This window comes from Lepisma saccharinum, chromosome 13, assembly GCF_977018435.1.
Source record: "Lepisma saccharinum chromosome 13, izLepSacc3.1, whole genome shotgun sequence".
NCBI classification, from domain to species: Eukaryota; Metazoa; Arthropoda; class Insecta; order Zygentoma; family Lepismatidae; genus Lepisma; species Lepisma saccharinum.
Window position 1 is genome coordinate 52,388,884 of NC_139241.1, and position 24,509 is coordinate 52,413,392.

At 38.5% G+C, this 24,509-nt stretch overlaps 1 protein-coding gene across 1 annotated transcript in view; it reads left to right on the forward strand.

Annotated features, from left to right (window-relative positions):
- Nucleotides 1–8,171: 8,171 nt before the first annotated feature.
- The window catches only part of mle (dosage compensation regulator mle), a 116,844-nt gene continuing 100,506 nt past the window's right edge, over nt 8,172–24,509 (forward strand). The window contains exons 1-2 of the mRNA XM_083134173.1: nt 8,172–8,280; nt 17,208–17,319. Of these exons, the coding sequence (XP_082990299.1) occupies nt 17,241–17,319 (79 nt within the window). The 5' untranslated portion in view covers nt 8,172–8,280; nt 17,208–17,240. The remainder of the gene's footprint in view (nt 8,281–17,207; nt 17,320–24,509) is intronic.

Consider the following 24,509-nt stretch of genomic DNA (forward strand, 5'->3'; position numbering starts at 1 on the left):
CCTGCGCAGAACTGCATGTTGTGTGCATCGTACTCGCGCATTGAGGGGAGAGATAGAGTGGAGCAGGCGGAAGGAATGGAGGGGAAGATGCGCTAAAGCTTCTAGTTGAAGATTTTTTGTTTGTGATCGCTCTACAACGCTATTCTCGTTTTCAGGTATTGATGCTCCTTTTATTCTATGAAGGTGAGAGAGACGTTAGGCATGGCAAGCTCACAAACCTACCACTCTCACACACCTAATCAATTGCCCGAGAGAAACTTCCATCGTTTGCCACCAGGAAATGTATTTTTAGTAAATCATCAATTAACATAAGTATCGCTGCCTCTTTTAATGTCTAAAATTACCTTCCCTTTTAAGTAACAACGAAAAATTATGTTATATCATTTCGATGTCCAATATTAGGCGATCACACTTCCAGACTTTCGATTTTTATTATTTTGTGTCGCTTTTCTGCCACTTTTGGCTAATCTCGACGATGAGGATGATGTGATGAATCTGATGAGAGGACACTCAGAAAGAACACCCTTTTGAAGACCGATTACTTTCTTTAATATTTAGTTACACCAGAGTAACTGGAATACAAAATATAGAACAATATATTCACCATGTTCTTTATGTTCGACTGATGTTCTCTTACCCCTCTTCATAGGGGCTAATGAGGACCATTACGGGGAGGGATGAAACGTAAGTAAGGGACCTGGGAACCTTCCTACATTAGGTCTGGACAAGGAAGGCGAATAAGATGAGGGACAGGCAGGAGAGTGATAGTGCTGGAGAGCGGTGCGTAGGAAGATTGTTGCTGACTCAAATAACTAGTGCTATCAGTGTGTAAAATGTACAAAACAAAAAGAACTGCAGTAGGGTAAACTGTAGTAAGGACATAATCCCCAATTAACATGAAAGGAAAAGACGAACATATGAGGACATAAGGAAAGACAATATGTAAATACCTCATTGATGTATGCAATTGCATGTACTGCCGCAAAGGCTCATACTGAAAATAAACCTCTATGCTATTCTACATATTCATATATGAAGATAAAATATATAAAACAATGCATGTGTTTTGGCCGGAGATTATGGTCACTACCTTTCAAAAACTCCACATTGAACTTACACCCATTATCTTTCAAATCGCTAAATGAATTGAACGGGATGTGCTTCTAGTTAATATATTATTTATAACTTTATAATAAAGTGTTATATTTATTGGTTTGGAGATAGCTAATTTTTGTAATTTTGTTAAAATGTATTTGTTTTTATTAAAGATCTATTTAAGTTATATTTATTTACTATCAATCATAATTGATTTTGTTTAGAATTTATGATTCAAATTATATTTTTAAATCTTTCGTCTCGTAAAATTAATGTAGGATATCATGCTAACAAATGTTAAAAGTGGGGAAAACATTATTCCCGAAAGTGGCTTAAACCTTTAAAACATTTTGTTCACTGTACAGTCAGAAAAAATAAGGTTCGTTAACTACTGTACAAGGACATTAATATTTAGGCTAAAATAAAGCTTTTTAATTACCAATAACTAGATAGTTTATGGAATCTGCCTTGTATTTGTGGCGTCCAGAGATACACACAGGGGTGGGGGGATTGTGGCGCAAACTGCGCCACCGAAATTTGTGGAGGGGATTTTTCCTTAATGTAATATAAAATTCAACATTTATATATTTTTCCAAAATAAATGTAAAGACGTTTACACCTTAGGTACACCATATTTAATCCATTAGATGAAGAAAATGAAGTATTTAGAAGTAGCGATGCCCACAGGTGGATGGGTTTGCGGACTCACGTTACGTCCAAGCAACTTATTTTTTTTGGGGGGGACGATCTTTTTGTGGTGGAAATTTGATGTGAAACAGTACAGCATTTGGCACACGTTGAATTACGTTATTAACTATCCATTGCTGTTACATAAATAGCAAATTCTAGACTGCCAAGGAAATTGTAACGGGTAATATTATTATTAAGGAATGACGGATATCCAACTCTTACACATTGGGTCTTAAATCGACACGTCGATTCTAGTGGGATATTGAGGATTAAACGTTGGGGGAGGGGGGCAATATCCGACTATTGAATATCAGTGTTAAATCTTAGATTATCCTGGGAATTTTAGTTACGGGGGACTGAGCATTAAATTGAGGGGGGGGAAATAACTAGTGTTGCCCACGGGACGAGACGGGACAGGCTTTTAAAAATTCGAGACGAGACGAGATTGATCATGTGTCACTTTGACAAACGAATATTTTCGAGACGAGACAGCATTTCACAGCATTTCCACGAGACGAGACAGGCCAAAGTCTCGTCTCGTGGGCAACACTAGAAATAACTAACTCATGTCTATTAATCTTACGTCTGATATTGTAGCGGAAAATATGGAGACTTTTCTTTTGGAGGGGGTAATATCTAGGTACTCTTCAATATCAACAGTAAGTCCAAAATTTTGGTTGGTGGTTTGAATATTTAATTTGAGGGGAGGAGATATGGAGCCCTTAATAAAGTATAAAATCTTAGATTGTCAAGGGATTTCTTTAGGGTTCGAACATTATATTTGGGAACTATATTTAGCAATATGGATATGGCGCCGAACATGGGAAAAGAGAAGCTGGAAAACATTAAATATCGAGGGATCCTATGAAAATATTGACGTCCCATTAAATTAATATTCTTGCAAGCCTGCAAAGAAATTGATATAAAAACAATATTCTGGATATTTATTAATAATATAATTTCTTAATATATAATGTTTAGTGTCGGTATACTATACTGCTTAATGTAAAGCAGGTGAGTCACTTTGATCATATGGTTCTATTAGCAATATTATTGTATTATTGATTCCCTGTAAGCTATGCAGCAAAAGTTCTACTAACTGTGTAGGCCTACTTCATACGAGTAACGCCTTGCACATCAAGGTAACTTAATATAACTTGCACATTACTCGATAAAACAGGAAAATAAATACGTAGTGTCAAATTCGCATTCCTAACTTATTGTTGCATTGTAATTTTGCTTTAGCAAGTGAAATTTGCACTTAAGATGATATGGATTACTAGAAAAATGGTAATTACCCCAAGCAGAGGGGGTGAGTTCTTTGAAGGAGGCACCTTATTATATTCTCGTCCCGGCCTTAGGAATTTCTAGCTATAGTGCAGGAGGCCTTAGAAATAGCGTTTCGCGGGCTACGTCGCTCGCACACTATTGCCGATACTCTCGTGTCGTCTGCTCCTCAGCCGAACAAACGGGCCGAGTTAGCAAGAGGCAGAGGTCACTCACCCTTCCAAAAGGGTGCAGCGAGCTAGCTGTGGCAACCGGGCTCGCTCATTCGCGGACCTGATTGGTTCTCGCAGACACACTCCCATATTGTCGTCTGCTGTAAGCCCGCGAAGCGATCTTTCTAAGGCCTCCTGCACTATAGGGTTCTGTAAATTTCGATCTTAAGTTGTGTAAGACTTTTTGTTAAATACCCAAATTGTGGGTTATTAAAATCTTGTTCTCCAACCACAAACACTGTTTAAATACATATTTACATAATTATGACACTTGAGATTGCTATCTTTCCACTATTTCGAAAATTTGAACCATTAAAAAGGATTTACAGTTTAACAGGCTATTGTATTAAAATAAAATGAATTATTACGTATTCACCTGGGCATCAGTGTTTTCTTTGTGAGTGTTCCTTCATCACTATGGCACAACGCACCTGGGCCCCAACATTTACGGCACTACTAGAACAACCCCGTCTCTCTCCCCATACCCGCTACCAGTGGCGTACGCAAGGGGGGGTTACCGGGTTTAAACCCCCCCTTGAGCTTTTGAAATATTATGGAATATGCTGTAGAAAAAAATGGCTAATTTATCACAGTCAAAGATCTGCGACAGTAATAATAATAATAATAATAATAATTTGAATTATTATTCCCATGCAGCATGAAGAAAAAAACAACATTCCAAACACAATCTAAGCGGCAGCAAATTTCAATTTTGCAATTTTTTTTTGCAAAATGACGCGCAGTGACTCTCGCGAGAATTGTGAAAATTCCTTGCTTCGTCGCTGTGTGCCGACCTTATTGCAAACGTTCTTCTCTGTACTGATTTCGCATCCCCTTGTGAACTCTCAAGTGATGCTGAGTCTACATCCACATCATTAAATAATGTTGAAGAAGTGCTTTGTGAATCACCTAGAAGTGATAAATGTGTTGGAATGTCTATAAACTTACTTTTCAACGAACACATAGACTCAGTGGAATTTAGCAACATGTATTCTCGCGCTTCATCATCATCCTGGGCGAGTTCCATAGGTAAAGGTAATGTAAATTCCCCCGTGCATATAGCACCGTGCCATGAAGGCACACGTAGTGGTGTGGTGGGCCCCAAAGATTCTTGATCTCGAACTATTTTGCAGGTGATGTGATCAGCACCATGCTCCGGCAGCCTTCATCCACCAGGGTTGCTCTCAGGTACCCATTGCTATGAGGCTGGGTGCGGAGACAAGGCTGGATAAATTCCAACCAGTTCCGGGAATCGAACCCGGATATCCCACGAAGTTGTCAGACTAGACCAGCGCGTCTCCTTGAATGAGTTTCATATTTCGATTATTTCAATAAATTTAATATATTTGCTTGTTTTTATGGATTTTCTTCACACTTAAAATGTCTCACTTATCATATACAAATAACCGTTGACTAGACAATTATTTTGTAACAGAGAAACAAAATAAATGTAATTTTGTTCTATTTCTGTCATAAATAGCAGCTGCATTAATAATAATTATTAGTAGTAATTAAATTAATAATAATAATAATTAATTAATTAATTAATATTATTAATTAATTAAATAAAGTATAATAAAACAATGGTAATGTGAATTTGTAGAAAGTTTTCGAAATAACACCCCCCTTGATGAAATCCTGCGTACGCTACTGCCCGCTACCTTTGACATTTCTATTTCTGACACTGCATACAGCATTACAACAGGCACGTATAATATCTAGAAATACAACCTCTGACAATAAAGTTCGATGAATGATCCTGAATATCGAAAGTAGACGAACTCTTAATGAAACCTACCTTACTGTCCTTCGAAGTAGTCCCCTCCCATGGCTATGCACCGTTGAGAACCGCTATACATGTCCTGGAAACTTTTAGAAAAGTCTTCTTTCGGGATGTTGTTCAAGACCCTCGTCACGTTCCGTTGGATGTCCGGAATATCCTCAAATCTCTGACTTTTCAAAGCGATTTTGAGGCGTGGGAAGAGAAAGATATCTGGAGGATTCAGATCAAAATTTCTTGCAATGCATTGCTACAGAGGATGAGAGCTGGTGTGTGAGGTACGACCCTGAAACGAAACGCCAAAGCATGGAATGGCGTTCTCCTGCATCACCCAGTCGGAAGAAGGCCAAGGCGGAAAAATTGTTGTTCCTTCCGGCAGGAATTCCTTGTGGATCATGCCATCACTGTCAAAGAAAGTGATAAGCATCGTCTTGATGCGTGATTTTTACGCCTTTATTCTCAGAGGTTGTATGTTTCGGGGGGTAGGGGTCCGAACCAAGTGTGTCAGGACTAATAATCATAATAATAATAATGTTTAAATTAAAATAATTATATTAAAGAAAATTAATTCTAAATACAATACATAAATTAATATTATATTATTATTACACGAATAGGTAAAAAGACTGTCTAAGGAGTGGCGGCGATTGGGTTCGAAAACCAGGGGGCCAAAGACAGTATACAGTATATTTCCCTTTGTAGATAAGGTTTTGCATAGTGCATGGGCAAAAGTGGCGAAAAGTGTGCGGCAACTGCCCCCCTGGCCTCCCAATCACTGCCACTGTGTATAAGAATAGAGATATAACAGCGCATATTCATTACGTAGCTTACTTGTAGTTAAGATCGGAATAATTTACATAAAAACAAGTGTCCTGGCAATGAAATTATTGTCAAATAGGTGAATAATTGAATATTTATCGAATAACAAAAATGTTTGTTACATGTAGCTGGAGAAAAGTAAGTTTCTGATTAATATTTTATGCATATTGAGTAGTAGTGTATATAAATCTTCTTTGTAATGTCATTCAAAGCCTTATGATCCCAATACAGGGTGTCTTATAAGCAGTGATGTGCGTCTACGCGTAAACAACGATAGTCTACATTCTACACGTAGACTATTTTATACACGTAGATGACGTAATCTATGTAAACAACATGGCGAAATGTGATAACTTAGAAAAGGGCGCCGTGGAATTAAAAAAAATTATATTGCGTATCAGTTGCTGATGTGTGAGGAGAACTTTTCATACTCTTTCTTCCAAATTCGAACAATTTCTCACCTAGGAAGAAACCTAATATAGGAAATATTCTAGTGTTTTATGGGGAAAAGACCACCCTTGCCTCACGACTGCCATCTGTTGTTGTTTTTTGCATACTATTTATCTTCTTCCATAGTTGATAATAGAAGAGAAGAGAAATTTGTTGTAAATAGGGTTCTTTTCATTTCGTTAGGAACCAATATAGATAAAAATGTCACTTTCCTTTCATGAAAGCCTTGAAAATTAATTTTAGTGCACTTTAGATTGTCTACGTAGTCTATGTAAACTACAAACCTATGTAATCTACGTGCAGACAACACATGTAGACGTAAACTTATAGTCTACGGCACATCACTGCTTATAAGTAGGGACGTGAAGTTTATGTTTTATTTCGGGGTTATTTTTTACTGCAATTCGGTGTTATTTTTCGCGGTTTAAAGCAAATTTCGGTGTTTTTAATTGAAAATCGGTGTTATTTTTACATGCGTTTTTACTGTTTCTTCTATGCATAAGATTTTCACATTGCTTTAGTTACAGAAAATTAAGGCAAATTTTAGTTTTAATGACAAAAATAAATAAATCGAAGGCTTACCACTGTGAGAAATTACCAAATTTCTTTCATTTGGAAAATTATTTCATCTCATCGGCCACTAAATATGAATGTTTATTGAAGGATATCACCCAAATGTTTGAACACAATCATATTTCAAATCTTTCACTCTCACAGAATAAAATTTTCAAAAATTATTTTCTTAAATTCACTTTTCACTTCACATTTTACAATAACATTGATGATTTTCCATGCACAGATAGTGCGTAGTAAATGTTCACAGTATTCACTCACCACACTTCCTATATATATATATATATATATATATATATATATATATATATATATATATATATATATATATATAAATATAAACAACTTCTAAATAGAAAGATAGCAGTTTTTTTATTCACTCTAATGGAATTTTTGCTTTAACAAAGGCTTCCACAGTTTGAAGTGTGTTGCTTGCACACCATATCTGCTTTCCTTCTTTAAGCTTCTCGAAGCGTTCGACAACAGAAAGTTCCGGTTTGTTACACTCACATTACTTTTATTTTCGGGCCTCCCCCTCGGCGTAGTGGTAATGTCGCCGCCTTGTAATCAAGTGGTCCCGGGATTGTTACCCGGTGGAGGCACCACAGTGGTTCGGATTCAACAAATTTTAGGTCCAGTCCCAATTAGCATGGACGTCCGCAGGATTTTTTCCAGGGAGGGGCAAGGAAGGTATTTTTTTCCAGGGGGCAAACAAGGCACATATTCCCCCAAAATATTGTTGTTCCCTAAAAAACATTGCTTAAATTTGAATTTATGGTGTTCATGCAATAATAATTAGCACATATTATTGTGGCTAAAATGAAATTATATGTGTGAAATACATAATTTTTGGTTGAGTTTCATTTTCCAATGGGGCATGCTAAACGAGTATATTTTCATTATATTTAATTTTCGTACTTAATAAGTCATTCGGGTGGGGGTCCGGACCTCCTAAAATACGCCCTTCCTGTCCTTCAAAGCTGTATGATCCCAACATAATTTGTCTTCCAATAAGTTCAGAGAGAATTTACACAACAAAGGCTAAAAGAATATATTTTTCATTATTTAATTTTAGTACTTGATAAATCTTTCGGGGTGTACGGACCCTCTCCCCCTAAATACATCTGTATTACAGATATGCAAAACTACTACATCAATTTTGATACACAATAAAGTCGCGTACTTATGGGAATAAAAATATTAATATGTAAATAGATATTTGTTGCCTTCTAATTCAACTTCGGTCTTACATGATCTGGCAACACCATCACTCACAAGTACATTGATTTGTCACATCCGGTTGCTTACTTAGCTAGCCGGCTTTGTATAACACATAAATTTATATAATCAAGGGAATTATCATCAGTTTTACAGGTAAATATGCTGTAATACACTTTTCATTGTATTCCTTATATATGACGTACGTAGAAGTACGATTTGAAAGTGTAGTTTTGTGATTTCTAGGACATGCCTGATTTTGCTTGCGAAACACCATTGCTTTTTATCTGCAATGTATTTCAGCGTTAAGATTAATTCAACAAAGTAGAACGTGGTACTTGGCAAATTTATAGAGGAAGCTGGTGGACATCATACCATCAGATTAATTCACCAAAGTAGCAATTTTGTAGAGTTAATTGAACAAAGTAGAACATGGTACTTGGCAATTTTGTATAGGAAGCTGGTCGACGACATACCATTGATCTCTATGAACATGTGCTCTTAGGTGACATGCGCAACACCCGACAGAAATTACAAATGTTGCTTGTAAAAGACAAATTATAAGTTCATCGTGTATGAAATGCACTTGTAAAGTAGTAATATCTAAATTACACCAATCCGAGTAGTAATATCTAAATTACACCAATCCGATCTTGAACTGATCCATGTACAACCTTAATGGTCTATTGAATAGGAAGATACAGTAACATCGTCATGGTGTTGCTAGAATGTTCTAGAGATTACTTATACCTGAGCCACGCCAACTCCAGCCCCCATTCACAGCTCAGAACGGTTATTTTGACAGAATCCAGGGCCCAAGTTCCGATTTCATCATGGTACACAGGCACTTTTTTATGGTTCCATTTCGTGGTAAATAGGCTACGTAGTATCGCTCGAACGGATTTCTTCATTTTTACAGAAGAAGCTACGTACTTTTAATCAATTTCTCTGACGTTGTTGAAGTTCGTGAAGGTGTTTTCTTTGATCGTTTAAGCTTTCTGAACTGGAATTATTTTTTCTTTCCTGAGAAATATTTCCAACATGCAGAGGTGATTGCTGCTATTTGCCTACGTTCGATGACGTAACCCCGTGTTTCCAAAGACGCTTTTTGTTTACTGAAATTGAAAACCATCTGGGAGCAATTTTACAATACCGGGAATTTCTCCATTTTGTTTAAAATTCGGCATACTCAATAATTTTGGCCCCCTAATCACGAATCTGCATTTAAAATTTGGCGCTCACACGTGGAAATAGCAAAATAATCAAAATTAAGTTCTTATTTCTACACCTTCTATTTCCAAATTTCCCACCGATTCCGGGCTCCGCCCTGGTGTAATTAACCTACCGCCCCTAACTGCTTCCTGGCTTTCTCTATAGAGTCCCCGTTAAAGGCATGTTAGAATTTGGCCGGATTCACCTGCCCCGAAATAAGTGCCAAATTTTAAGTGCAGATTCGTGATTACGAGGCCCAAATTAGTAAGTATCCCAAATTTCAAACAAATTGGATAAATTCTCTGTATTGTTAAATTATACCACCATCTGTTCGACACGTAGTGACTGTTTATGTCGTAAACCCTTTTTAATTTTTTTTAACTGTGTTTGCCTAACCTAACCTTATCATGCATGGTTCGTGCAGGTAATCATGCAAGAACCATGGAAACATGTGAAAAAATCGTAATAGTACGTACTTTATGGTTAATAAAGTTTGAAACACTGCTTGCGCACTGCAAATCGACAAAACACTGGCACGACGTGCGATGATCCTTGACGAGTGCACGCCATATTGTCTGTTACACAAGCAAGACAAATAATGACTCGTAATATGAAAAGTTGACACTATTTCATGAAAAAAGGCATAACTTCACCTTAAAGAATCTTCCGCAATACAGAATAGGTAAGTATCAATGCTAAAATTAACGAAATAAAAGAGGGAGAGGTGTTCGGGCGATACTACATATTTAATCATTGAATTAGTGGTACTAATTTACTGTTCCACAATCAGATTTCTTCATTTTTACACAAGAAACTGCTTATGGTAATAAATTCCTGTAGCATTGTCTAACATCTGGAAGGTGTTTTCTGTCATGTGGGAATGTATCATAGCAGAAATCCATGTTTTTTGTTGAAAATTGATTCTCCGATGGACAATAGCCTTTGGTGCGTATACCTTCCTAGATCATCATGAGTCGTGCTTGTTTTTTGTTGATGTTCATTGGGATGCAGTGTTTCCAACCTTCCGTGCTTCCAACCAAAAATACGAAAATGATGTGTCGTGTATGCATGGTGAAATTCATACCGGGAGCCCCACAAACCATTTCCGGCAAGGTTAGGTTAGGCAAGCATAGTTAAAATTTTGTTCGTAAGACAATGCGAAGAAGTAAAAAAAAAATGTGAAAAAAAATTAAATTACATCAGCTTTCTTCACGAGTGTTGTTTGGGTTACAACAAAGGTTGGAAACACTGGATTACGAATGAAAGTTGACAAAACACACAAGCACGACGCGCGATTTTCTACGAAGGTGTACGCGCCATACTGTGTCATACGCAAGCGAGACAACGCAAGTAAAGAAGTACTCGTAATGTGAAAAATTGACATTACTTTCATCAAAAAATACGTAAATACACCTTAAAGAATGTTCCGCGAAGCAGATAGGTAAGTACAAATGTTAAAAGTGATGAAACTAATAAGTTACAGGTGTTTGTGGAATAGTAAATTTTTACCAAATGCCTTGTTGATGGGAAACTATTTAACATTCAGAGCCATTACCAAATCCTGTTTCCCTGCTGGCTGTTTCGGGGAGGATGGGATGCTAAGGTTGGCACTTTTTGCCCAAAGAGGGGGACAGCAGTATGTCTAATTGGCTCTTTGATCTCAAGTTTCTTTGCAGGTAAAATGCTGCAACAGCTGGTCGTTGCTAAAATGCAAGTCCCAGTACTGGAGTTGGCTTGTCTGGACTGTAATCTGTGAATGAGGACAATATTAAATGTTATTAAGCTCTAGTTTGGCAGTCTTAGTACCTCAGTTTGTGTAATTCTCTTCATGACAATTGTCTCATTTGTTTTACAAGGTGGATATTTCCATAATCACTTATTTAAGTTTGGTACCGTCGACCCTCCGTACCCTCGCGATAAGGTGATGATTTTTGTGTCATTTATGAAGATTATGTTCTATACGAACGATTTGTGTTGCTTTTAGCTTTAGGAGATGTATTATAGTGGAGTAATGAGAGTTTTTTGACGTCATTTTAATCGTTGCCATCTGCATGTGATATGAAGGAACATGTTGTTTGTGTTTTGAAACTTGGAGCCGTGTTGGAAATATCTGAGATTGAAGGTTGGCAATCCAGGTAATATGTCAGGAAGTGCAAAATTTACTGGAGATGATTTTTCGGTTGACGAGGAATAGAGTTGGAAGTGGTCGGAAAAAAAATCTACTTTTCGTTTTTTCGTCTTTTTTCAAAAAAATGTCTCGAGTCAATGAAAATACAGGAGTTGGCAGTATTTTTCCTGTTCCATGGTTTTTGTTTATCTCCCTACTATAAAATAGACACACATTTCTAAATATACGAGGGGCGATCAGGTTGCTCTGACCCTAACATAGAAAGAGCGTCAATAGGGTTTCATTTTTTTTATTGTTTTTCAACATACTCCCCTGCAACTCCAATGCACTTCTCCCATCGGTGCTCCAACGCCTGGATACCTTGCAAAAAAAATTCTTCCGACAGCTCCTTTAACCATGAGTCCACAGCCCTTATCACCTCAGAATCATCAGAAAATTTTTGCCCACGAATGTCATTCTTCAAATGTTTGAACAAATGGAAATCACTGGAGGCCAAATCTGGGGAATAGGGTGGGTGGGGCAGGAATTCGAACGATGCATCTGCGATAGCGGCCCTCGCAATGCGTGAGGTGTGGACAGGTGCATTGTCCAGGTGAAGGAGCACACCACGGATCAACATCCCACGCCTCTTTTTCTTGATGGAATCACGTAATTTCTGGATTAGGTCACTATAGTATGTGCCAGTGATGGTTTGGCCTCTTTGTAGATAGTCCACAAGGAGGACACCATTGCAGTCCCAGAAAATTGAGGCCATCACCTTCTTGGCTGACGTTTGCACCTTGAACTTCTTCGTTGGTGGAGAATGTGGGTGTTTCCACTCCATGCTTTGTGATTTTGTTTCTGAGTCGAAGTGATGGACCCATGTTTAATCCATAGTTACAAATCGGGCAAGGAAATTGTCTATATATCACGAAACTTGGCAAGAAGTTCTTGACTGATGAGCACTCGGGTGTGCTTCTGATCTGGGGTGAGGTTTCGAGGGACCCATCTTTCAGCAATTTTTTTTCATTTGCAATTCCCGGGTAATTGTGTTTTGCACAGTGCCATATGACAGGCCGCGCATCTCAGCAACATGACGGATAGTGACTCGACGATCCTTCAGTACGATATCGTGGACTTTGTTAATGTTTTCGGTCGTCATGACAGTTTTTGGTGCTTCACCTGCATCTTCATCCTCACACGACTCTCTCCCACAATTAAACGCACGACACCATCTCTTCACCATACTGTATGAAGGAGCACTGTCCTCTAGTGTATCCACCAAGTCCTCATGAATTTTGGATACCGCCCACTTCTTCTTCACAAAATATTTGATCACCGCTCTCACCTCAGTTTTCTCCCTTCTGGCAGATTGACACAACTTCACTCAGTTAAACCCCTGTAAAAAGAAAACTGTACGTAACTTAGACTTGCAATTCAGATTAAAAGCATATAAAGGATCACTAAACAATAACAAAATAAAAAATCAATCGTGACGTCATTCCTTCTATGTTAGGGTCGGAGCAACCTGATCACCCCTCGTAAAATACAATTTACAGCATGAAATTCGTAGCTAGACATAAACAGTCTCTCCAAAGGTTGGCTTTTTTGAATGGTTGGTTCTTTCCGATTGTTATCTTCATATTTCAGTAGGCTTTTAGATAGATCTACGTAGTATAAACATATTCACATAACTAGAGTAGTTTTGTATGTGTTTTTAAAAGAACCTAATAGTATGATATGATTTTCAATGTTTGTGTTTGTTATGCTAACATGTCCATGAAGAAAAAAAAGAAAATACTTCTTTACCTTTTGAAAATCTAGTATCAAAAATTTTGTGTTCAGTAAAATATATTTGTATTATGGCGTTTCAGTTCATCATGTATAATTTTGTTAAGTCACCGTTAAACCTGGTCAAGGAGCAACTAGTGATTTATTTTGGCTGCTTGCTGCAGTGGTTCTCAACTTTTTTGAGACTACAGCCCAGTAAAGTTATTTCTTACAAGTCCATGTTAATATCAACTGGGTGCAACAGATCTTTTGTGGCCCGGCAGTTCAAAAATACTGGCACTAAGAACTGAAGCAGAAGTAAATGGCAAAAGAAGAAGAAAAAAAAAAGAGTGTATTTAAGAAATCTGGACTGGGCCTACAGTTTGAAATGAGGTCCAAAGTGCTCTGCCTCCACTGAGGATTGAACCTCAGACCCCTTCTTATTACATGGCAACAACATACTTTATTCCACTTAAGAAAACAACATTACTTTATTCCACTTCAGAGGCCCATTCATAATTACAAAAGGAAGCTTCTATCAAAAAGCCGGCCTTTTTCCATCAACAGTACTTGCAATTTGTTGTCTGTGATTTCTTTATTTATTATTTTATTATTTTATTATATTATTATTTATTTTATTATTTATTTATTTACTTCTTCTTTTGGATGGCGAAGTTAAAGCACAAGCCTTTTCTTACACTTAACCATCTGTACTTCACATTTTACAAATTTAGTTGTATCTAACAGTTTGCGAAATATAAAACATCAATATACCAAAGAAAATAAAAAAAATACAAAAAGAGAAAAAAACACCAAAAAAAAGAAGAAAAAAAAACACAAAAATACACACACATGCTGTAGGAAACTTAAAAAATGTACATACAGCATGAACACACACACAACAAAAATACTTAAGATACAGAAAAGTTGGTCGGTGTTTGGCCTGCAAATTTAGATCAAGAAAGGTTTCACTCTATTTTCTTTCCTTGTTTTCAGTACTGGTAAGTTGCCTCCAGAAGATGCTTTCTTAATTTTGATTTGAAATTGCCGAGAGAAGAAGAGTTTCTTATGTCATTGGGGAGGTCGTTCCACGCTCTGGTGGCAGTGACAGTGAAGGAATTTCCGTAAAACGCTGTCTTGTGGGAGGGGATGGTGAGCAGGGAGTTGTTTCGTGAACGGGTAGCAAAGGTGTGTGCTGCGCTTAGGGGTTGAAATCGTGAAAGTAGGTAGGGTGGTTCTCTTGAATGCACTATTTTGTAGAGCGCTGTAAGAGCGTGGAAGCGACGGCGTGTTGAAAGATCGAACCAGTCTAGGTCTTTGAAAGCTGGGGTAAGGTGGTCAAAATGTTCGATGTTATAAATAAAACGTACACATGCATTTTGTATTCACTGTAGATGTCTTGCTAGTTCACCGTTGAGGTCAACCTACGTCAAGTCGCAGTAGTCTATTTGCGATTAGAAATTAATGTCTAATGAAGAAGCTAACAATCTTGTTAAGTATAGAGAATATTCAGACCGAAGCAACACATGACAGGGGGGGGGGGGGTGTCATATTCTAAGCAAGCATCCACCACACATGCACAAACAAGACAGATGTGACATGATTCGTGCCATTGAAGGATCTTTGAGACTGAAGTCATAGGTGACAAGCGACACAGTCTCCTTCAGTATAAGAAAAAAACATTCACCATGCATGCAAGAACAGACCGAAGTTGCATGACGATGCATGCCATTGAGATAACTGTGTACTCAGAGCAACATGTAAGTGACATGTTTAACTCGTCACGGTTCAGTTCCAAAGGTTGAATGGATTACTGGGGGGTCTGCTTCCAAGTGATACATGTCATTTGTTGCTTCAGTCTGAAACTTCCCTGAGGAAACGGTACACGTCAAGTGATTGAATTTTTGGATTGATTTGGTGTTTATGCAAGCATATTTTCTCGCCTTTGCAACTGAGAACTGATAGTTGCTTTCGTTGTCAATGACAAATCATCCACGTGAAACTCACAAGCAATAAATGGCCGTTTAGTATCTAATTTACGTGATTTTACTAAATTTGCAACATGTTCGAATATTTACTACGTCCAGCACCTCAGATTTATTCTTCATTCAAATATTAAGTACATGCATTTTCCAAAACAGACTTTAAAATGTTTGCTGTTCAGTGTTGGACAACTGGCAACATCACAGGCACACTAGCGACATGTCTGGATTTGCCATGTTGCCAAACGTATTTCTTTGACCCAAGTTCAGGATTTGATCCAAGATCGACAAATCGACATTTAGCTTTATACAACATGATAAAAGCTTAAACTTAGTTCATTCCCCAGATCGTAGGTCAAATCTGATCTCCAGTTAGTGATGTTTATACAACCGGCCTAGACTTATACATAGTTGCAGTATGACCAAGTAATTCATGCGAGGCTTGGTGCTACTAGTTCCTGGATACATAGTTTTTTGAATTCATATTGTTTGTTGGTTCAATGAAACATGTGTTGTAGATTATTTACAGTTTTATCGCCCGGAGAATGCTCAATACAATAAAAATGTTCCCCACAAATGTACATGTAATTAAGAGCCATTCTCTCAAAGCTGGCATAGCAAAAGTTAACATTACTAGGAGAAGGAACAGCTTGCCATCACAGTTTCCCTTTGTGCAATTGCATTAAATTCTCCTTGTATTTAATAGGGTGGAAAATATAGAGAAGTTAAGAATAATCGTTCAGAAATAGTGAAACATCTCCTTTATTATTTTTACTTAGCATATCTAGGTAACGTAAAGCCATTCTTTCTTACTGTGGTTCCGTATGTAATGGTAACGGCAGTCAGATGTAAAAAGAAAAGGCTTCACCCAGTTTCACTCACTGGCTTGCCGTTACCATTGTAATGGCAACCAGTTCTTTCTTAACAAGCAAATTATTCATAGCTTCGTCAAAATATTTATTCCATAGTCATCAGGATTAAGGGTTAGGTGAAATGCAAGTGGGAACAAAACTTATTATACTCTCAAAAAACGTAAGTAAAATTGTAATTTATATTGTTAATCTTGTGAGTAATTCGCACATAGTAAATATGAACGAGTGTGAACTAATGCTTGCAGTTTATTACACGTTGTTTTTATTTTATTGAAACGTAATTGTGCAGAAATTTCATAGCGAAAAGTATATTGTGATTGTTATGCTTGTAAATTTCAGTTGATAGAGGGGCATCTTGTTTTCAGCTTAATAACAGTAACAAATATAATTGTTACTCTGCAAGTGTGTTTATATGTGAAGAGAATTGATATTGCGTAGAACGTTGCATGTATAACGACATGAGAAGTATCCAGCAGTCAGAAGGTGGTCACAAATGTGCACATTGGTATCATTCTCTATCTGGTTGAATACCTCATTGTTTTTAACGTGCTTGTACAGGAACACATGGGCATTCCATCGTTACATGTATGACATTTCACACATACAATGTAAGATTCTAGACATGAGAATGTATTCACAATAAACTGATTTCATAGGATCATACTTTCTGGTGTCAACTAACAAATGAAAACATGAACTTGAGTATAATGACATGGCCTGAATGCACAAAAAGCATTAACGAAAATGTGTTACTTGTATGATGCTTTAAAATGTAGCAAAGTTTGACTGTACAGATGCTAATAATTTTTGTTTGGTGAAATATGTAAATTGAACTCCATTCACAAACATTCAAACCATAATGCAACTAAAAAACAATAATTTTCAGATTAATTCATTTTGTTATTTACATGGAGTAGGACCACTTTTCGTGGAATGCCCCAAATGATGCTGTACAACAAATTATGTCATAAAAGAGGTGAAAAAGAAAAGGTGTTGACTAATACTGTGTCACATTATCTTGTGGGAAATTGAAATGTTGAAGACTTGAATTATCCAGATTTGTAGATGCATACTATTACTTAATTAATTTTTTTATATATATTTCTAGAGAATACATTTTTACATATTGTATACTTGCAGGATTAAAGCATCTCTGCCTGATAGCTGATCAGAATGGGAGATATAAAGGCTTTTCTTTATGGGTGGTGCGGAAAGAAGAAAGTTACACCACAGTATGATTTAAGACCAACAGGTAATTTTGTATCATTAAATGTTTTATACTCAGACAAAATTGTCAATTTTAGGTTTTCTAAAGTTGTATCTTTTTTCATATCATAATTTACGGGAATGGGGTATTGCATTATGCACTTAACGCCACTTGCTCTTTATGTTAATCATACAGGGTGGCTATGGTTTTCAAGATGGCGGATGGACTAGCTTACGCTTAGCTTAGCTCCGTGTTTCAGTTCCAAGTGCTCGCAGGTGCGTAAAGTCGGAAAGTTAAAACCAGTGTTCGGGGCAATAATAAGCTGGTGTCCAAGTTCTAAGTGACTTTTATTGTGGTTTGTGATATTGTGTCGGTTTTTGTGGACAAAAGAAGATGCACACTCGGAAACAGCGAAAGGAGTCCACCACGCCGAGTGGATCGAGCAGCAGGAAGAGCAGCGGCCGAGGGGAGAACAGCGGCCACCCGTCGCCCACCCAGGCGAAGGGATCCCAGGAGGTAAGCAAGGAGTCTCTCATTGAGACGATAGAACATTGCGTGAAAACTCAAATAAATTCCGAAGTAGTGCAGAAGAGTTTAGCAGACTTAATAGTAGAGAGGGTCACAGCTGCTGTAGTTGAAGCGCTTCAGCATAGCCTCAACTTCAACAGTGAAAAAGTGCACGAGTTTCAAATGCAAATCGCGTCGTGCGAAAGAAACATTGCCAATCTTAGCACTCATTTGGAAGAAAAAACTGCAGAACTGGAGCAATACCAACGACGCCAGTCGATCAGAATATTTGGTCTCCCTGAAAAGGACAATGAAGATACCGACAAAATAGCGATAAAACTTTTCGAGGACAAGCTTGGATTGACAATTCAAAACGGTGATATTTGTCGTTCGCATAGGACTGGTCAAAAATCCAACAGGCCACGCCCTATAATCGTGAAGTTTGTCAGTTACAGGACAAAATCCCTGGTTATGAGGAACAAAAGCAAACTGAAGGGAACCCGGATCTCAATTCACGAAGATTTGTGCAAAGCTCGGCTGCAGCTCTTGCATGAAGCAAGGGAAAAGTTTGGTGCTGCCACTACGAGAGACGGGAAGATCCTCGTCATAAGGGACGATCAAAGATTCTTCATTTCTACAAAGGAAGAGCTGCGAAACATGAAGTAAAATGTGCCTGTTGTGCCTTGGAAACTACACGGACAATGACAATCCTTTACAGTTTTCTGGTTCATGATCATTAACCTTTCATCATATTCACTTCTGAAGACATTATATACACACATCCGTTTATTTCCACAAAATAGCGTTGAAACCTCATTTTTTCTCACAGATTTTTAAACGTACATATACTTTTTCCATTTTGTCAAATTGCCTATTTCTATATTTTTGAATTGCATCTTGCATATTTGTATTTTGAATTATTTCTTTCATTTATATACACACATTGTTGAAATCTACATTGTTGCTCAAATTTTGCAACCCTAGCGTATTAACATATACAGGGTGTTACAAAATACCTGTTACAACGCTTGGGAGGTGATTCTACAAGTAAAAACAAGGAAAAAATGTCATGTGAAAAAATGTCGAAATCGGCACCGTTTTCGAGTGATAGGCGTGCGAAAATCGCCTCACACCATGTGTAAAGTACAATAACTCAAGAAGGAAGAAATATATCAATGTCGGAATAAAATAATACAAACAAAATCGTACCTGGTGAATACAATGGTGCATCAATTGAGGCCCAGTGTAAATTGCGCAAGGGGACTCTCAAAGAAAGTGGGGAATCCCCTGATGGAAAATACAAGAAATTTACTACTATCTTCTACATAATGTTGAGATCGGAATGTAGCCAGTAAAAAATGGCGACGTATGTCCACATGTCCCACTACTGCTGGGACACCGTCCCACACCCGGGAAATAGGAAAATAACTGCAAATCTCCTGTTGTACACGGTTCACATTGCGGTTCGAAGAAAAGAAACCAATTTGTCGCATGTCTCACTACTGCTGGGACACCATCCCAAATGGAAAAAAATACTGGAAAATCATAAAAAAAAAGTTTTCAATCCCTTAATGTTGACACACTACTTTGCAGTACGAAAAACAAAAGTTAAACAATGGCCACATGTCGTTAGGCTGTACATATACTACAAGAGAGCTCCCCAAAGAAAGTGGGTAATCCTCGAAGGAATGAAGACGGAGAATGGCGAGAAAACGCACACAATGGCATGTAACATTTCCAGGCACAGCACATCTGGAAGGGATTCCACTGAGAAGCGCACAACCTCCGCACATGCAGATCGACGGTATGAAGTACAGCGATATCCAGCATCTTCACTCGTACCTTTCACTAAAGGACACTATGTGGTGCTGATAGGGGCTCACACAAACACCGGTATACTCAGAGACGTTGTTGAAAATGTCCGCCATTGACTTCAAGACAAAGATGGCATCGGCGAAGCACTGATTGTCTGGTACGTGCAAATACCTCTGGCATGTCACCAATTGTCCCAGCAGCGGCACTAACACGAGCAACGAGATCCTCAGCACTTTCCACAGGGGTTTCATACACGAGCCTTTTCATTTCTCCCCACACAAAGAAATCCAGTGGTGTGAGGTCGGGGGAACGAGGTGGCCACGGTAAAGGTCCACCCCTGCCAATCCAACGATCGCCGAAAATATCGTTGAGTAAGGCTCTGGCTCCCCGGTCGAAATGTGCGGGGGCGCCGTCGTGTTGAAACCAGATACGTTGTCTACCTGCCAGTGGCACGTTTTCCAAAAGTTCAGGTAATACGTCATGTAGAAACACCCGATAATTCCCACCACACAAAGTAGATGGCAAAATGTACGGGCCTATCAAGTGGTCACCTACTACGCCACACCACACATTCACTGCGAACCTATGTTGATGATGGCGCACAATGATTGCATGCGGATTGTCCATATCCCAGACGTGGCTGTTGTGGCTATTGAACATGCCGTCCCTGGTGAACATTGCCTCATCGGTCCACAAAACTATTGTTGGGAACTCTGGAATGGAAAGAGTTTGTTGCACGTACCATTGGCAGAAATCCATGCGTAGGGGAAAGTCCGTGGGCAGTATGTGGTGCACCTTATGCAATTTGTATGGGTGCAATCCCTCCTCTCGAAGAACGCGGAACACATTGCTATGGTGGGTTTGTTGAGTACGAGCAATGACACGTGTGCTGGTGTCAGGACGGTCTCGTATCGCGTCCAACACGTCCTCTTCAAATTGCACAGTGCGCACAGTGCGGGGTCTTCCACAATCCCACCTACGGGGTAGTAGAGATCCAGTTTCATGCAGTCGAGCATCAAGTCTTTGAAAGAGTGCATGTGCTGGTAATCGCCTATTGGGAAAACGTTCGTGATACAAACGACGTGCTTCACGGCTGTTTCGGTTTGCCTCTCCATAAACGAGATGCATATCAGCAAGCTCGTGGGTAGAGTACTCCACCATTGTCTTGTTCGAGAACTGCCCAGAAACAGGGGCACTTTCCCTCCGAGTGACGGATCACAACTACCGTGATTAGCACCCACGTAATGTCACACAGGTGTCCACGCAGTTGTTGCAAACCGAGAAAGAACACGGGAATACGTACTCTACGTACAGTATTCCTTAGCGCAATTCAACCATACACACACGCCAGACTAAACTCCACGCTGCGAGACGCAGAACAAGACAGGAAAAACAACGGTCGACTACAGTCTCTACGTAGTATCCACCAACACTAATACGTAACAGGTGACCTACACTCACAGCGCCTCTAGTGGAGCTTTCTGTACCAATTAGCTGAAATCAATCTGAGCGTAATTTGACGGCATAGCGTCATTTTCGAGTGAATTTCCTATTTCCCGAGTGTGGGACGGTGTCCCAGCAGTAGTGGGACATGTGGACATACGTCGTCATTTTTTACTGCCTACATTCCGATCTCAACATTATGTAGAAAATAGTAGTAAATTTCCTATATTTTCCATCGGGATTCCCCACTTTCTTTGAGAGTCACCTTGCGCAATTTACACTGGGCCTCAATTGCTGCACCATTGTATTCGTCAGGCACGATTTTGTTTGTATTCTTTTATTCCGACATTGATATCTTTCTTCCTTCTTGAGTTATTGTACTTTACGCATGGTGTGAGGCGATTTTCGCACGCCTGTCACTCGCAAACGGTGCCGATTTCGACATTTTTTCACATGACATTTTTTCCTCGTTTTTACTTGTCGAACCACCTCCCAAGCGTTGTAACAGGTATTTGGAACACCCTGTATATAGTATATATACCCCTTTGTTTTTTTGTGTATTTTCTCGTTTTGCTTATTTGTATCATTATTTATAGGTATCTATGTAATCATTTCCTGCATTCTTGTATCCTACTCATATTTTTTTATCTTACTCATTTTTATTAGTAGATTTTTTCTTTTTAAAATCATATATTCATAATTACTTATATGTTCCAAGCATGATGATTAAGCCACATACAATTACATTTTGGATGACAAGATATTGTTTACCTTGTTACAATATTGTAAGACCCAATGCCTCATTTCTGCCAGGAAAACTAAATGTATATTACAAGACGTTCCAGGCGCTTATTGTTCGGCTAAACTGGAAAGAAACCAGGCTCCGTGAATAGCCCACGTGATGAGGTCAGTGGAGTCCTCTCCCCTCCCTTTAGCTTCAAGGACAGTTATTTCCGTCAGGCACCCTCACCCCCTCCTCCCCGACTCAGCTATTGTCAATCGCAGCTCCCCAAACAGAAGCTAAGCAATGGCCTCGAGTCATTCCCCAAAGAACTGAAAGTGTGTCACTTCAACACGGAAGGTCTGCTAAATTCTTTTGACGAATTTAAGTACATAATAAACAAATTAAATTTTCAGATCATAGGAATTACCGAAACGTGGCTTAAACCACATATTTCGAATAACACGGTAGCATTAGATAATTATGATATTATCCGTAATGACAGATGTGATAGGACTCGAGGAGGCGTTTGTTTATATATACACAAATCATTACAATGGAAAGCACTCGAAGTGCCTATTCAAAAATATAATGACATCGAAGCCTTAGCTGTCGAGGTAACCGTACAGAAGGTGAAGGTCGGGATATTAGTCGCATACAAACCTCCTAAAGTTAAGTATACACATCTAAGCGATATTGGGGATATCGTGCAATATTTTCATTTGAATTATGCTCATTACGTTGCGATTGGTGATCTCAACGTAAATATGTTGAAACAAAATGAACCCAACACGCGATTCTTAAACAACATCATTGCCGAGGCTCACGGTAAGCAAATCATCACAAAGTCCACGAGGGTAACGCCAACGTCAAGGACTTTAATCGACGTTATCATCTGCTCTGATAACCTGAAGGTGACCCACGTCGATCAGAATATAATGTCCGGTATATCAGACCATCACCTAACATACGCCGTGTTCGGAATCAACTGCACCAAAAATTATAACAAATTGGTTCAAGTCAGAAGCTTTAAGAACTTGAACGAAAGTGAGTTTAACAAAGACGCGGGAAATATTAATTGGGACTTAATATGCAGCAAACACGACGTAAACGAATCCGTTTTTCTCTTGAACAGCAACATTATTGCGTTGGCTGACAAACATTTTCCAGTAAAAACGTTTCGAGTAACTAGACCACCCGCCCCTTGGATATCTGAAAAAGTAAAAGAATTTTGGAAAATACGCGATTACTTTCACCTGAAGTATGTTAACACCGGAGATCAAGACGCGCTTCTCTCTTATAAATATTTTAAAAATCGTGCGAAAAAAGCCGTGAGAAATGCAAAATTCCACCATTATGACCGGGTTCTCAATGAAAAAGTTAAAAACGCTAGAGCATTTTGGCAGACATTAAAACAAGAGGGAGTTGTTACTAATAAGTTTAACCAAAAATTACCCTCAAGTGTACTCAATGCGGATGCAATAAATGACTTTTTTGTAAATTCTGCTTGTCAGCAAACAAACACGACCGAGGTTGAGAAATTAATCGAGTCATATAAAACACGGCAGACAAGCGGAACCTTCAAACTGAAGAAGGTTAATGAGGCTACCGTGTTGAAAGAGGTCAAAAAACTACACTCCAATGCCAAGGGTCATGATGGCATCAGTCTAAAAATGTTGAGACTCTGCATCCCGCATTGCCTAAAGAGCCTAACTCGCATCATAAACTGCTCTCTTTCTCAAGGGGTATTTCCCGAAGATTGGAAAAAGGCTGTAGTGACGCCGGTACCGAAAACCACTGTTTCCCTTGATGTTAAAGATCTAAGACCAATAAGCGTACTGCCAATTATGTCTAAAGTTATAGAACGCATAGTAAAAGAACAATTAGTAGACCATCTGATGTTGCATGACCACTATTCTCCACATCAATCAGGCTTCAGGAAACAGCACAGCACGGTAACTACTTTAGTTAGCGTTGTTGATGACATAGCCAAGGGGATGGATAATGGCAAAATGTCGTTTCTGGTACTCCTTGATTACACCAAGGCATTTGACTCCATAAACCACAACCTTTTGGCAGAGAAATTGAAATCTATCGGCATAAGAAATAAGGAATTGTTATGGTTTCGGTCTTATCTAACGAACAGGCAACAATGTGTAAAATTAGTACATGAGAATAAATCGTGCATGTCTAAATGGCTTGATATCAAACAAGGAGTACCACAAGGAAGTATTCTAGGACCTATCCTATTTTCGCTATACATCAAAGATTTTAATGATTCACTAAAACACTGCAAATACCACCAGTATGCGGATGACACACAAATATATATACAAACACCATTAAGAAACAGTGCAATGGCCCTAGAAGCATTGCAACAGGACCTAAATTCAATATCTAAATGGTCTGAATGTAATGCACTCAAATTGAATTCATCCAAGTCTTACATTTTAACTTTCGGCACAACGAGTAACCTCAAAAAGTTAGAACAATTACAACTCCCCCTCCCTACACTGAATAATTCCAAAATACAGAAAGTAGAAACAGCACGCAACCTTGGCATAATATTGGACGAGAATCTACAATGGGGTTCTCATGTCACACATATAATTAAAAACTCAATAGCCAAACTGAAATCACTTTTTCCATTAAAACATATGCTAAGCAAAGAAACGAAAACTCACCTAGTCAACACACTTGTAATGTCAAAAATTGATTATGCTTCCGCCGTATTTATAAACATCCACAG